Source organism: Triturus cristatus, chromosome 1_2 (assembly GCF_964204655.1).
Source record: "Triturus cristatus chromosome 1_2, aTriCri1.1, whole genome shotgun sequence".
Taxonomy (NCBI): domain Eukaryota; kingdom Metazoa; phylum Chordata; class Amphibia; order Caudata; family Salamandridae; genus Triturus; species Triturus cristatus.
This window is the reverse complement of record NC_140580.1, coordinates 927,555,456-927,572,436: the sequence shown is the minus strand read 5'-3', so window position 1 is coordinate 927,572,436 and position 16,981 is coordinate 927,555,456. Positions and strand designations below refer to the sequence as shown.

Sequence of the window (16,981 nt, the reverse complement as noted above, 5' to 3'; positions counted from 1 at the left end):
TTATTATTTGGCTACACTATATTAACAAAGATGAACAATGTATACTTGTTTCCGGTATCAGCAGCCAAGAAGGCTTGCTTAACCCACTTTAAACATGGGTGGACTATCAAGGGTGGAAGCGATGGAGCTTACGAGCTCAATAAAATACGGTTTCAGGACTTGTTAAAAATATTTAAGGGTACGTGCTGGCTATAGCTGGTTTGGGGAGATCATTCCAGGGCAAACAAACAAACAGAAGTTCAGAAGCAGATAGAATTCCACAACTTTCAGTGTTCACGTCAACATCCGAGTACGGCAACGTCACATAATGACAGTCTCCAGTTCTTAGGAAGGAGGTTCAGAAAGGCCCATCCAGTCCTTCTGTAGAATCTATATAGGCACCCGAGTACCAAGGCTGTCTCACAAAACAGCAGCAGTACTCCTGTTCCACCCCAGATCAAGGTGGTTAATCGTAATATTTAAGCTCTTGTTTGGTTTCTAATACACTTCATTCCAAAACAACAGTCTAGACCTTCAAAGACTAATTCTGCTTACCAGTGTCAAGATGTGATTGGTGCTCTGTGTGCAAGTGCTCCCTGAAGCCTTTTGGTTGATAAGAGATAAAAACCTTTAATGTATGTTCGGCAGATCTGCCCGCTACTGCCTCTCTCTTAAGCAACAGTCATGTTTCTTTTGTTAGAATCAACCGCTATAAGGGATAAGATTGAGAAGTGCGAGTCTTCATTCATAGAAATACAGCACAAATCCTTTCAGATCTCTGCGCTGTGACTCTGGGTTTCATAAAATTACTAAAGCAGAAGAAAATACCCGATCAACAAGAATCGTAAGCCAAGCTCCACTAGCCTTTTCACTGAGCTCTCATGCCTCCTCCCAGGTTTCCGACTTTGCTGGCCCAAGCTCTACAATTCCCAATTTGGTGCAGGGTGACCTTGCCATTCTGTGTTACCAACAGTGGTTTGAGCACCAGATTTTCCTTAAATAAGTGTCTCATACACAAGCATCTTTGCTCGTGGTCCACAAGCTCCTCTATTAAGTGTAATGTACTGAGGGATGCGAGTGGCACAATATTCCACAAGCTTCACCAACAAAAGTCCTGTACTCCTTAATCTGCTACGTTGTGGTAATTTTACATTTATTCTGAGCCCACAGCCTCCCCATATGATCCAATCTTGCTTGCCTAGAGCCCATGTGATTTCATTCCAAGTGTGGCCAGGCCATATTTTATGCAGTGTGCCTGAGGTTGATTTATGCTGCTACAGAACAACTTATAGCCCTCTCACACCCTTAGCAACCTTTGCTGCATCCTCTCCCACGGGGCCTGCATGTTTTCTTAGCTCCTGCAAGTCTACTATCTCCTCGTTTCTTCTGTTACTGCCTTTTCCATTCCATCTGATTTGCTTTTGCAGTTTGGGTTTCTCATTTCGGTTCTCTTTCTTTTTTCTGTTTTCTTTTGTTTCTGCTTTTTTCCCCCACACTCTCCAGGCTGCCTGGTCTCTACTGCTGCTGCTGTCACCGATGACGCCACCACCACCCACAATGCGCCTACAACACTGCCTCCATCTTTTCCACAAACTCTGCTCAGGTCTCCACTGTCTTCCCTTCCTTACCTGTTCACGCCCACCTGCCTGTCGTACTCTCTGTTCAGTGCCACTTTGGGAGGCGGCAGGGGCCTCGTCATCCCGAACAACGGCACTCCAGCTTTCACGCAGGTCCTAACCACCTCAACTCCAGCCAAAAGTGATGTCCCTCTAGTGCAGGACGCAGCAGGTACTTGATTTTATGCTTTGAGCAGCACATCTACCACACACTTGGTCCTCTGCCTCAGCAGTCTAGAGTAACAATATGTCCTTTACTTCGAAGCACTGTACTAACAGCACTAACACTCAATTCATAGTACTTAGTTCATCACCTACAGAATCGTACAGATTTGAGGTGGCCATGTTGGGATCTGAAACCTTTTGACTGCTGGTTGTAGTCAGGTCTCTTTCTGTAGTGGGCATGTTGATAAAGGCGCTTTCTCTTTGGCTTAGAATGGATCAGGCAGGAAGAAAAGTCCAGAAGACAAAGCTAAGCCATCGAGAAGAGGCCTTAACAATGACTGACCCACTGATGTTCGCACACTGATTACATATATACCATTTCAGCTATCTGATGCTCCCACACTGATAACATGACTTTGATCCTACGTGAGATACTTGTGCATTGGTAACAAGCAAGGTCTCCCCTTATGATGCTCCTACTTTGATAGTATGAGTATGCAGCTCTTCTGCTACTGCTACTGCTCCCCTTCTTCTAAGCTTGTGGGGTGACCTACCCAGGAGTGGTGCAGCCTGGAATTTTTTTTTATTGCATAAAAAATAAAGATATCGATTCAACTACATCCGCCCTGCCAGGTGCTCGCTTTGCCCCTGCTCAGTCGTGAGACTTAGCATTTTGCATAAAATTCGTCTTAGAGCACCTGGATGTTGCAGCATATTTTGTATGCACATTGATTCCTGACAGAAGATTTATTTTCTTTTAGCTGGTTTATTTACTATACTGTTGTATGCCGCAGATAATTCCCTATCCTACTACTCAGACCCCAGCAGATGACTTTTGCCAGACTGAAGTTTAGTGCCTTATATCTAGCCACCCCACATGTATACTTGCAATATTTCGGATTTCTTTATTTATAGTACTTAAAGTAAAAGTTACTTATTTTCAGTAACGCAATATCTGGTAGGGACACAGTCTAGCCGCAGATTCCTTAACTTAGAATTCTCCCTAGGTGCCAGGCGGGATCCGGATATTTTTTCAGCAGTACCTCTGCGTGCTGGGGGACAGCGTCGTATGGCTCCGCAGTGACATTGTCTCCGGATGTGACATCAGTGGAGCCATGTAAGTCCCCTCTGGCGCTGACGTCAGTTTCTTCTGTATAACTTTCTGCGCCAGAACGTGGAGCCAAATTAGAAGCTGGTTGTAGAAACGGTGGGCCAAAAGAATAACAGAAATCTTTTAAAAAATATGATTAGAAAATTAAATACCAAGTGGTATGAAAATACCAGATATGGATCATAGAAAAAAGGGCCTAATAAAAAACCCTAGAATCCTAACAAGGGTTCAAGATATCAATACATACAAGAAACATAATTATAAGCAACAAAATTTATCAATTGGAAACATCAATGAAACAGGAAAAAAGAGAGAGGGAGAAAAGAAAGCAGAAACCCAAGTACAAAGAATTACAAATTTTGAAAATGTTATTAAATTCATTAAATACTATAACATGTAAGACAATGGCGGTCAGGAAAGTACACTAGCAACAAAAAATAAATGGACAATACAGTGTGTAACCAGACAGGTGGCAGAGGGAAGGAATTATACAAGCATTGGGAGTTCAGCACAAAACAGAACCATACGTCCTTCAGTTACGGCTACATATATTTGTCGACAAAGGAAATGAGATCACTATAGATTCAGTGAGGACAAAATGAGCATCCACAACAGTGGATACCATGAGAGATCCATATGTAGATACATATGTATATACCTCCATCTACACATATTGAAGACCATGTATACATAGAGCCACATACACATAATAGATCTGCAAAAACTATTTCCTGAAGGAAATGAGAACATCGCTATAGATCAAGTGCTGACAAAATGAAAATCCACAACAGTGGATGCCATAAGAGAGACGTATGTAGATACAGATGGACATACACATATAATGCATATACACATATGCATACTGTTTGGACCCTCGGTTCCACACCACACACACACAGCAGGAGTACTCCAAACGTAGCATCGTCAGCACACATGCGTTGATTTAATGATATAGAAACATATCACCAGATAGTCATACTGATCAAACCATTCGAAGAATCATTCTGACAAAAGAATACCAGCAGAGCCGGACATATAAAACAGAGCTCGGTGTCATTATGAAATAGAGAGAGAGAGAGAGAGGAAACAGAACTTGGGGCTAAGGAAACTCAAGACACTAGAATAAGTAAACAATATAAACAATAGTGTTCCCCTATGTTTTGTTTTTCTTTTCTTTTTTGCAGTCCCCGTACATGAACAGCTTTGCTTACAACAGATGCCAACGGTACCTGTGAAAGAGGACATGAAAACCACAGCAGCACACACACACATATATATAAATAAACATATATAAATATATAAAAACATATAAACATATAAACATATATATATATATATATATATATAGAGAGAGAGAGAGAGAGATATATAGATATATATTGATATACGTATACATAGACAGTCATCATCTCTGAAGAGAGGCTACTAAAGAGAAACATCTGGCCAGAAGCCATCTGCAGAGGGAGCTGAACCCCTGCCTGGGGAGTGCCTGTGAGACGCGGAGCACAAGACAATGCGCACAACCAACCGCTTTTGGCCTAGGCCTAAGTGGCAACAAGGGAAACCAAGCATGAGTCTGTGCAAAGAAAGGAAGGGAAAAGGCATAAGCACTTTCTCACCCAAGAGATTGTAGAATAGACAAGACTGCAAAAATGAAGCACAGCCAAAGTTTTGGGTGCAAGTTGGACCAGTAAGAACCCTTTGTCTGCCAATACCCCACGCCAGAACTGAAACAGGAACAGATATTGTTGGTGAAGTGGAAGAAAATAAACATGCTCCCAAAAGGCACTGGCTTTACGGCCAAGTCTCAAAGAGGCCAGCCCTGGCAGGATTGAACAATGCTCTGGTGGAGTCTGCGTCATCAGAGGCAGGAACCGTTACTACTGAGCCATTGTATTTTGTAAACAAAACGCATTCCACGAATGCAAAAACGTAAACTCTAATTAGAGCAACGCAACACCTTGCGGGCTTGACAAGTTGAGAAGTACCATAAACAACATTTTGAGCATCAAATAAGCGAAAGCATATCACTAGAAGCCTGCATTGTGAAACACAACAGAACCCTCTAGTGGGTAGTGCAGGAGGACAATAATCCAAGGAGGACAAAGCTGGATCCTCAGCAAGGAAATATACCACCCATGAAGAATCCCTGATGTGGCATTCCAGAGTAGCTATACAATAACCAACGAATACCCCACATAGGGTATTTCACATCCCCATAAAAAGGGGGGAGGAGGATCAGCTCTTGAGACTAGATCTTAGGCAGAGAAAATGGATAAACAAGGCTGCGCAGCGTCGGCCATCTTGGAAGGCCATTCGCTGCTCGGCGCTCTAGTCTTTTTTTCGGGACGCCTTCATCAGGGGCACTGGCGCGACCGCGCAGCGTCCACACACTCCTGAGGCTTGAGCCGGGAGTAGGACTAACGTATATTACTTTACTGGCATCTGACGGTAACTAGCAGCCCAAGGTTATTTGTTTTTAATTGTTGCACGCTTTTAAAACATTGTGAGCCTTGCATATTTTGCACACTGTTATTTTGCCCATTTGCACAAAACTGATTTTACGCTTTGGTAATTAGCTTCTAGCGCTAGCAGTCACTCCTACCTGCTTCGCTTCCCTTCATCGCGGCACGGACCCAAACAGGCTATACCTGAGGAACGGGCGTGCTGCGCAGCGTCGGCCATCTTGGAAGGCCATTCGCTGCTCGGCGCTCTAGTCTTTTTTTCGGGACGCCTACATCAGGGACACTGGCGCGACCGCGCCGAAGGCGCGCTCAAGGCAAGCCCGTCTGCGCCCATCCGCGCCCAGGTCGCGCTCAGCGCACAAACCCCTGCCCGATTGCTTTCAGGGACTCAGGCACGTCTTAAGTACTCTAGAACCGCATTGCTGCGGCTAAACCCAGGAGACACTATGGGAAATTGTACCAGGTGGGCGGTCGATTTTGGTTACTCACAACCCACTGGCTCCTGCCCTAATTGCGCTGCCCCTGTCCACCTATTAATCTAGGAACCAACAAGGACTGCACTGAGAGAGCTATCGCGGCCTGCAATGTGGGAAAGGCTGTGGTCTGCATTCTGTTAAATGCCAGATCTCTGGTGAAGCACAGCACGGAATGTGCTAATTTGTTGATGGATCTCGACATAAAAATTGCTTTTATCACTGAAACCTGGACGGATGATGCATCCGGTCCAGATATAGTCAAAGCCACCCCACCAGGTTATCATTTTGAAGTCCTCAATCGACCGAATAAGAGGGGTGGAGGCTTGGCTATCATCTATCATAACACACTTTCGGGAACTTTTAAAGCACTTTCCTTACCAGCCTGCGAAGCTCTCGCCTTTAATATCAGATTAACTAATCATTTCTCGTTTAAAGGTATTCTCATCTACAGACCCCCTAGGGCCAAACATTTGTTTTTTCCCACGCTAGGAACCCTTGTGGAAGATGCGCTTCAGGGGAATTCACACACCATACTAGGAGATTTTAATTTCTACCTAGAGCAGGCCGACGAGCCTGACACGGCTCGGCTTTTAAACTTTATGGAAACAGCTGAGTTGGTACAGCACGTAATTGGCCCCTCGCATCTTGCTGGACACACGCTCGACGGGGTTTTTTCTAACACACCCGAGCTATCTTTTGCAGCTTTATTACCGCTGGCCTGGTCAGACCACGTGGGAGTCTGCTTTAATCTTAGGCCAACACCCCATATAGCCAATGGGCAGCACCACACTAATCGGAAAGAAGTCAGAGCGTGGAATAGGGTAAATTCGGAGATGCTTTCAAAGGCCCTCACCACCGCTTCCATACCCACTTCCACTAATACGGAGGAGGCTGCATTGACCTACACCAAATGGCTCACGCAGGCCTGCGCTGACCTCGCTCCCCCTAGACAAGTCACTTTTAAAAGGTCGGTGCCATCAGCCCCTTGGTACTCTAGCGATCTTAAACTACAAAAAAGTACTTGTAAAAGACTGGAGCGAAATTGGAGAAGGGATTACACTATGGAGGAAAAAGGACTATATTTGGCAAGCTTAGCAACTTACAAACGCATGCTACGAGAAGCAAAGCAAAAATTTTACTCGGCCCAGATTTTAGCAGCTAAAAAGTCTTCGAAAGAGCTGTTTTCCACCATCACCAAGTTAACCACAGCGGCATCGGCCCCCATCTCATCTAGTACTGAGCTTTGTGAAAAAATTGCATCGTTTTTCGCCACTAAAGTTAATAACATTTTTTCAAGCCTCAGCGACTCTATTAGATCTGAACTGGAGTTCGAGCAAGGGATCTCTGTGGGGGCCATGTCATCGGTCACCCTGGAGGCGTTCAGCCCTCTTACCCTGCAAGACACTCTGGATCTGCTGGCTAAAGCCAATTCGAGGTCCCCGCTGGACCCATGCCCGCTGAGGATCATTAAACTGGCAACGGTGTCTATAGCTAGCCACCTAATGCCCATCTTTAACGGCATGTTTCAAGAAGGAACCTTTCCTAAAGTCTGGAAGGAGGCCTCCATTCTTCCTTTGTTGAAGAAACCCAGTTTGGATCCTTCGGATCCAAAAATTTTCGACCCATCTCCCGTCTCCCACTGCCGGCCAAACTAGTGGAGAGGGCAATGAATCTTCAACTCACAGCGTTTGTGAAGAAATCCTCTGTGCTGGATGCTTCCCAGCACGGGTTCAGGGAGGGGCACAGTACTGAATCTGCTCTGATTGCGGCCACAGAACGGATCAGATCAGCGGTGGACCAGGGGGGCAGAGCAGCCTTGATCCTTCTGGATCTATCGGCCGCTTTCGATACGGTCCACCACGGACTGTTGATGGACCGACTGAGGAGAGGGGGTGTTCGGCAAAAAGCATGGGAACTGCTGAACTCCTTTCTTTCCGAAAGGAGTCAAACAGTAGACTTGGGAAATTGCTCATCCCGTCCTTTTTCTCTGCCTTGTGGGGTCCCGCAGGGGTCCTCACTAAGTCCCACACTATTTAACATCTATGTAGCCTCGCTCGCTCCCATCATCAGGAGCCACGGCTTTAGTGTCACCTCGTATGCGGATGACACGCAGATCGTCCTGTCTCTACACCCCGGCCGTGAATTGGGAATGGATCATAATTTCCAGGCCTGCATGTCGGAAGTGGCCCGCTGGATGGCTAGTAACTGCCTTAGGCTAAATTCTAATAAAACTGAGGTAATGTTGTTTGGGAATAACCCCAGCTTCTGGACCCCATCATGGTGGCCGCAGGAATTGGGGGCCCTTCCCAGCCCAGTCAACAAAGTAAAAAATCTCGGGATGGTGCTGGATGACAAACTCACCATGGCACTACAGGTTAAGGCAGTGGCTTCCAAAATAGGCTTAATTTTAAGAATGTTGAGAAAAATCCTGTTTCTGCTTCCTTATGAAAGCCGACAAACGGTGGTCACGGCCCTCGTAACTTCCAGGCTTGACTACTGCAATAGTCTGTATTTGAATATACAGGAAAATTTGCTGCACAGATTGCAGCTGTTGCAGAACGCGCCTGCCAGACTACTAACTGGCATCCCGAAATTTTCACCCATATCCAAGGCCATCCGCAACCTACACTGGTTGCCAATTCGAAGCAGAGTCCAGTTTAAGTCTCTGTGCCTGGTGTTCAAGGCCCGGAATGGAGAAGGTGCTGAATACCTCACTAAGCGACTCACCAGGTACGTTCCTGCTCGACGCCTTCGTTCAGCGGAAGCCAGTCTTGTTACGGTTCCAGTTATAAAAAAAGCACGTTGGGGAGGCCGCAGCTTCTCCTACGGGGCAGCCAGGCTCTGGAACGAATTACCTATCCACCTGAGATGCATGGAGAACCTATTGCATTTCAGGAAGGCACTAAAAACCTGGCTGTTTAAGTAATTAATTCTGGCTTAAGGATCATGGAGTTGTGGACAGCGCCGGGACACCTACTTGGTAATCGTGCGCTTTATAAATCAAAAAAGAAGAAGAAAGAAGAAGAAACAGCTGTCCACCTTTACCAGCCGTCTTGGAATTAAAAGTGTCAAACCCAGAGACTGCAGATGAGTAGTGCGAACACTGCAACTATTAATTCAATAAAGTCTGAACAAAAGGGCTCTGCAAAAAGAATTACCCAGAGTAATGTCCAGTTACAGATTGCCAGCCATGAGGCACTGGACTGCAGAAAAGAGCAAAAAGATTGATGGGGTCAAAGGGTAAGTCTTTAAGACTCTCCTGAACATTGTCAGGAAAACTGCCATCACACAACGAAGCATGTTGTATCAGAGCTATTGATCTAGCCAAAGCGCTACCCACAGAATCTGTTGAGTCCATGGCCAACCTAATAGAAAATTTGGCCAGTTCACGGACATCCAGACCAGGTCAGCTATAGGTCCTTCAGGAAGAGAAGGAAGGAGACGGTCAACAGGATCCCAGAGGGCAAAAGAAGCTCGTCCAAACACTTAAGACGTGTTTAAAGATCTGAGGGCCGAGCTAGTGGACGCAAACATATTTCGGCCACAGTTCTCCAACCACCGGGATTCCCTAGTTGGTGGACACAATGGAGGAGCATGCAAACACAGTGAAGCTGAAGCTGCTTGTATAACCAGCCCTTGAGCCCTAGGGTGTAGGGACAGACACACAGGAACTTCTGGAGCAGGTCGTTGACGGTGTGCAATGGCACGCTCCACAGAGTCTCCTGATGAGGGTCTTGCCCAAGTCCCCAGAAGGATGTCATATAAGGATTCACCGAAAGGCAATAAAGGCTCAACATTAGTGCTGCCTTGATGGAGCAGGTCCAACAAGGGATCCGTAGGGAGAGAGACAACAGGAGGCTGGAATTTTAAAATGTCAGCCGCCTTGCTAATGACCCTAGCAAACGCTGCACTAGCCTCTTTCGCCATTCTGGGGGGTGACAGTAAATCATAGGTAGTGAACGGTTGCAAACTAACGTGCCCTCAAAGGCCCAAAAAATCTCCTGCCCGAGGCTGGCCAAGAGCATCCAAATGCTTAACTCCACCAGTATTTGCAGAACCCTCCTGTTAACACTAGGGAATCGGAAGCAGCATTTGCCTCATCCTCCAGTTGTAGAGGAAAAGGTGCCTCCAGCGATGAACGAGACGGAGTGGGATCGACGTCCACCACCAAGGGTGATTCCGCCGAACGTCGTCGAGTTGACATCAAGTCGACATCTGCCGCTATGGGTGACTGCGACGTGGAAGGACGTTGAGGGGAAGACAAGTCCTCGGCTACAGACTCTGCTGACTTCATAACTGGAAGCCCCACCGGACTGTTTTCTGACATCATAACTGGGCTGCTTACTGATGTTCGAACAGGAAGCCCCACTGGACTGTTTCCCAATGTCAGAACAACTCCAGAGATGGAGCCCGGGTACTTAATCAGCGCCGAGGGCGAACCCGCCGACGAGCTCCTTCTCTCTTCCACCTCTGTGGAGCCCAAAGGCGGGCCAGGGAGAGGGGTGGATCTAAAAATGGCATGCAAGGCCTTGTAGTACGTTTCCATTTGGGTCCTAGTCGCCCCTTCACCAGGAAATGGCGGACATTCGGGGGCCGACTTCCATGGAACTGCCTCTGGTAAAGACCGGGAGGAAGAGGCACACACGTCACTGCTACGTGAGACCGACGGCCTCCGAGACTTTAGCTTCCTATGCTTACCTGATGTAGGCGAACGGCAACGAGAACGACTCCGTGACTTGTCCCGGAGCACGGGAAGGAGATCAGCACCACTTGAACTCCGAGCGGGACAACCAGGCTGACAGCAACTTCATCCGCCGTTCCCGCAAGGACTTGGGCTTCAGCCTTTTACAGGCGTCGCGCTCCTCGGAGTCGTGGTGCTTGCCCAAGCACCACAGACAAATGGCATGCGGGTCCATCGCTGACATCTGTCGTGTACAGGTCCCGCACGCCTTGAAGCCTGAAGGCATCAGCACTCTGTTCCGGACGCAAAAGGCGTTGAAATAGCCAAAACACAAAAAAAAGGCCTGAGGAACCGCTTCTCCAGGATCCGCGTTGCAGCGCGGAAAAGAAGGAACTGACGTCCGCGCACCTGAGGAGACTTATATGACTCCACTGATGTCACATTCGGAGACGACATTACTGCGGAGTCATATGACGCTGTCCCCTGGTGCGCAGAAGTACTGCTGAAAAAATGTCCAGATCCAGCCTTGCGCCTGGGCACAATTCTAAGTTAAGGAATCTGCAGCTAGATGTCTCTATCAGATGAAGTGTTTACCCCAGATGAAATCATATTCAGAGCTCACAATCCACTGAAGTTTCCAAGGTCTGTGTGATTTGGTGTTTCTGCACAGACTGTCTGGCGAAGGACTTGCTGTGTCTGTGAGCTAACCATGCATGTTGTGACCCCCTGAGGTGTCAGTGCGACCTAAAGCTGGGAGTTATCCCAGAAATATGTTTTGTTATTTAATTTTATTGCAGTTGTATTGCGTGTTTCTTTTGCAATTATTTTAATTAATTATGTAAATAAAGAAAGAAACTATCTATCTCAGAAGTGCTGTCACAGCCTTACACTAAGGCCACAGCTGAGGTGACTGTAAAGTGTAAAATTAAGCATCTTTTCTTGAACTATTCCGAGAACTTAAACTACGTCACTTGGCACTAACATACAGCCAACAGATGTCATCAAGACCTCTATTTAGGCCAAGTTATTGCTGGCACTTATAACCGAGTTTTCAGTACTACACACTTTTACCAGTTCAGTGGATTGTGAGCTAGAAGGATTCTGGCCCTTCTGGATCACCCATGGAGCTTGATAATATTGAAACAGCAAAGAAAAATAAAGGAAAGGAACCGTAACTTTTGCACTGCCTACCTTTAGGAGATGTCCATTTAGTGGGCAGTTGGATTCGTCCAACAGTGAGGGGACAGTTTTTGAACGTCTTAAATGACTTATTTAACACAGTCCTGCACGAGCTTCCCTCTTCGTTGACCCAATTTGGTACCTGCAGGCGGTCTGAAAATATATTCCCAAACTGAACATGCCTCTTCTCTCCCCTGGAATCATCCATGGACATTGGTCAGGTTTATTGAAACCCTTCACAATTCGGTCATTTCACATGAGAGGATGAAACCATATAGGCATGTTATACTGACTTATGCCCAGATGCTTGTAATTTTGTTTACAGACTTGTCGGTCTGGCTGAGCCTGCACTTGTCTCTTCACAAGCAACATTTACAGGCAAGTGTCTGCACCTCCCTGTCGTTCTCAACCAAGATAGCAAGACATAGATCGTTTGTGTCCATTACGTTTTAATAATCAGTCTTCAACTTGAGGTGTCGGACCTCAAGAAGGGAGGGGGGGGGGGTGAGGGGAGTCTTGCCTCTCAGGGTCCTGACTTCCATATTATTGAGCATGTCCAAAACTCATGGACATGATTCTTGCAGGATGCAGACAAAAGCCCACCTCCAACATAGTGGAAATCAGCAAGAGATTGATAATCCTTTCACCCTGGTGCAGATTTGCTAATTTTTCTCAGCCTTGTGCAATTAACCAGGTCTAGATATATGAGGGCAACTGGTTACTCAGGAAAATGGTGTTTTTGTAACCCAGAGAACAGAATGGGACTGCTGTTTTAACAAGGTTCAACTCAAGGCTTTCCTGGAGCCACTGCCATTTCCAGTGAAGAGAGCATGGTCTGTGCGATTCTCAGAATGCAGACAGATGAACACACACAAGCTTAAAGTCTGCCTGTGACTATTTTAAATATGTCCCACAGGGTTACGACTGGTGTTAAAGGTTTGCAGGCAACTCTGGTTACAGCCACCTCTTGACATTTTAATGATCCAAATGGAGTAGCCTACACCCCCTCCCCCTTTTTATATGAAATTGTTTTTCACTGCCTCTTAAGTGAGGGTCTTACTCAATATGAGACAGTGACATCTACAGAAAGTTAATCAGCTATACAGACAAAGGTAGGAGTACCAACGATCCTCAATAGGTTATCTTTGTCTCTTCCAGAACCCCAGAACAGAGCTGAGTAATTTCAGTTGTGGCATTATCAGAGAACTATCTACACTGGTTTTACTTTCTGGTCCGAAGAAAGTAGGGAAGAGCCTTACTTCTCCAGTATTGGATCCTTCATAGATTCACATGCTTGAATCATTCCCTGTTGTCGAAGTGGGAGTACTACGGTACCATAGTGAACCTGTGTGTAATAGTATCATAGGTAATAATGGTAATGCAAATGCAGTTTAATAGTCTATATATGTAATTTTTTTCAAAAGGACCAATCTTGAACTATAATCAATCAGGCGAAAGCACCCTCCAGAACACTCCCAACAGAGGCCCTCAGATTTTCTACTATATGTCGTGTGACGGGAGTCTCCCGGAGCTCTGCTCAGTATTTTTCCTCTATATCACAACTTTTCTTCATCTACAATGTCTGAGTCTTCTAAGAAAGGCCTCTTCAGATCCTGCAAGTCCTGTGGGAAGAAAAGGCTACATGTGGATGATCCACACAGACTGTCTCCATTGCCTCTATCCTTAACATCAGGTAAAGTAGTGCAAGATTTATCACATTCTCCCTTCTTGAGAGACAAGGAGGGGAGGCTACCTCTGGAGCTACAGAAGTCTAAATCCCAGAAGTCCAGCTCTTCTGAGGAGGCCAGCAATTCAACTGCAAGATCTCACGAAAGGTCAAGATCCTCAGACCATGGGGCTTCTGAGGAGAGTAGAAAGGCCTTGAAGGTAGATCACAAGGATCCTTGAGAAAGGAGAAACCCCAGAGGGGGGCCTCCTCCCAATCCTCTATTGTATCTGTGAAACATTCTGCCTCCTCAGAACCGTTTACGTCCTGGACAAAAAAAAAAATCCTCTTGGGACGCCGTCGACATCACCGTAAAACGCTGATATTGACGACCGCCACTACAGTCTTGTCTGCAAACCCATCGTCATCCAGAACCTCAACGATGGCAGCTATTAATGCTCCCATTTTGTCACCCAAGGTGATCTACACTAAGTCACCATCCACAGCGGAGTTGACCTACACCAATGTCGATTAATACACTGTGGACAGCACCACCGATGGCAGCCACGTCGACAAGGGATTTCTTGCAGTCAATGCCTCAGTTTACTTTCATGTTGTCGACAGGACCGTCGACAAAGATTAAAATTACATAAATAACTAAGACTACTTTAAGGCCTGAAGTGACCTCTCCAAGCAAGGTCTCACCTTTGCTACCCAGTCACTTATTGGACTTGGAAGAGTCGGACGGTTATGGGCTTTTTATCCTTCAGAGCTCCAGGTGGAATACCAGGAGGAAGATGATGACAAAGAGCAGTACTATCAATCATACTATGCCCCTCCTAGATGACATTATGAACACCATGAGTACCAACCTCAGCCTAGACAAAATGAAATACAGATGCCTATTTCTCTAGTTCGGGATCTACAGACCATGCTGCAGGATTATATAAGATTTTCTCAAACTCCACAGGAGCAGCAACTTGCACCACTCCAAAATGAGTCTCCTTGCACGCTGCGGAACATCCCTCCACTGATAACGCCCAGGATGGCACCTGCCCTGAATATCGCAGAATCTACAAGGGAGGACCACTCGTCCTCAGAGGATGAGAGGAAGGAAGGTGAGATCCCTGGATCCTCAACATCCACAGAACGAATGGGGTGACTACCTTGTCCCCACTCCGTCTCCTCCACCACCTCATCCTTCAGACTCTCCCCAAGAGGACATGGGGGGTTTTCATAATCTAACGGACAGAGCTGCAGTACGTTTCCATCTTCCAACTTCTGTTAAGAAATCCGACTGCTTTCTTCATGATTTTAAAGAGCAAGCCAGAAACTCTGTAAGAGCCATCCCCATTACAGACTATATCTGGTATGAGGGGATAAAGATCATGAAGAATCCGGCTATGATAGTGCCAGAACCACCTCTCCTAAACAAAAAATACAGTGCCATGGCTAATTCCCCCGCTTCTCTCACCAGCCATCTCAAACCTGACTCTGCCATCTCACAATCAGCGCAAAGGCGCTCAAAAAACCCTTCCGATCCCATCTCCGCACCACCAGACAAGGAAGGCAGGTGATCAGGCAACATAGGGAAGAGATTCTCTCTCATGTCTGCCATCACCGTTCAAGCAGCTAACTCACTAGCGATCCCGGGCGCTATGACCACTAGATGTGGTCAGATGTCAGCAGTCTGCTTGATTTGATCACTGAAGAAAGGAAGTTGGAAGCTAAAAAGATCTTACAGGAAGGCAAACGTACTTCCTCAGAAATTATAGACTGTATTGTTGACATCGCCTTCACAGGTTTCTGTCAGTTGACTGGAACAGCGGTTTTTAGACCCTAAGGATGGCTCAAGGTTACCTCTTTTAAACCGTAGATCGAATTGAAAATCCTGGACATGGTCTATGACTGCAAAACTTTGTTCGGAAAACATATTGATGACGCCTTCTTGGCTAAAAAGACAGACACTCACACCGCTAGGTCTCTTGGCACTCTCCAGTTTATGAAGTTGCCCGTTTGGGGAGGATAGAGGGAAAGGTTTCTCTACCTACAGAAAAGGCTTTCAGCGACCTCAGCGTTACCAACCTCAATCTCAATATATGCCCGCCTACCATCGGGCCTACAGCCAACCACCCTCAGCAGCCTACCACAAGGAAGGCGTGCGGCAGAAGCACTACCAGACTTTGTCATCACTACTGATGCATCCTTGGAGGACTGGGCTGGCCATTTGCAGGACTTGCAAATCCAGGGAAAAAAGTCCACAATTTAAAAGTCAGTACACATCAATCATCTAGAGCTCAAGGCAATTTTTCTCACTCTTCAAGCTTTCCTGCCGCGAGTAGCAGGAGCCTACGTGCTGGTCCGTGCAGACAATATGACTAGCATGTCTTATATCAACAAGCAAGGGGGAACAAGGTCTCTGACTCTCTCTCTGGAAGCTGAAGACCTTTGGAACTGGCTTACAGCATGCAGAATATCTCTAAAAGCCGAGTGTGTGTCTAGAGTGAACACCTTCTTAACGGACACTTTCAGCAGAAGCAGAGACAGTTGCCACGAACGGGAATTGGATCAACTAGTGTTGACAAGAACTTCTCACGCTGGGGCAGACCAGCATCTTTCTATGCCAGTCTATACCCGCTCCCAGGGTCATGGGGGAATGCTCACTCAATGAGATGGTCTGGGATTCATGCATACGCTCCCCCCCTTCCCTCTCATACCGACGATGTAACCTCATTCTAATGGCTCCCAAATGGCCCAGGCAGCATTTTTTATGGAGCACCTGCTGCTCTCAGAGTTCAATCTCATCTACCATTCCAAGATCCAATCCCTCTTGACGAGCAACAACGGACAGATCCTACACCCGAAGTTAGCCTCTCTCCAATTACATGCATGGCACCTGAATTCAACGAATTCCGAGATGTAAATCTCTCTCAAGACTGTAGAGCCATTCTGTCCAAAGCAAGAGCCGAAATCAACAAACAAAACATATAGGTTAAAATGGAAAAGATTCTGATTATGGCATCTGCAATCGAACCTGCATCCCTTGGAAGTGTCAACCGAGCAGATTATGCCATACCTACTCTCACTTGCCAGATCAAGATTGGTACATGAGTGTCTGTAAAAGTTCACCGAGCTACAATTTCAAGATACACACTGTCTGTTCACTCTCCCTCTCTATGTTCAACTAGGATAGTCAAAACAATTCAGGAAGGGGTTGTTCAGAGCTTTCCATCCAGTAAGAGCTCCTTCCCCAGAATGGCACCATTCTTGCATTTCACGGATGACACTGTAATTCTAAAAAAAAAAAAAGGTTCTAACCCAAGATTTAATCGCAGTTTCATCTCAATTAACTTATCATACTCCGCACTTTCTTCCCAAATCAGGAATCTCCAACTGAAAGGTTTATCCACGCCTTGGACATTAAGTGTTGTCTTAAATTTGATCTCCATCATACCAAGCAGTACTAAAAATCTAATCAGCTGTTAGTCTCTTAAGCACTCTCTCATAAAGGTACAGCAGTCACGAAAGCTACCATCGCAAGATTGATTTCTGCCGCCATACAATTTTGCCACAGCAAAGCTGGCAAGCCACTTTTAGCAAGAGCAAAGGCACACTCAACAAGGGCAGTATCTACCACAGCTGC

At 46.2% G+C, this 16,981-nt stretch overlaps 1 protein-coding gene across 9 annotated transcripts in view; it reads left to right on the top strand.

Moving 5' to 3' along the window:
- Positions 1 to 16,981, top strand: part of CASZ1 (castor zinc finger 1) — a 220,049-nt gene that overhangs the window by 187,056 nt on the left and 16,012 nt on the right. For 7 of the 9 annotated variants that reach the window (XM_085609853.1, XM_085609852.1, XM_085609849.1 and 4 more), the window contains one exon: positions 1,483 to 1,767. The exons of the other annotated variants lie outside the window; for them this stretch is intronic. In XM_085609853.1, the coding sequence (XP_085465979.1) occupies positions 1,483 to 1,767 (285 nt within the window). The remainder of the gene's footprint in view (positions 1 to 1,482; positions 1,768 to 16,981) is intronic. 9 annotated transcript variants of the gene reach the window in all.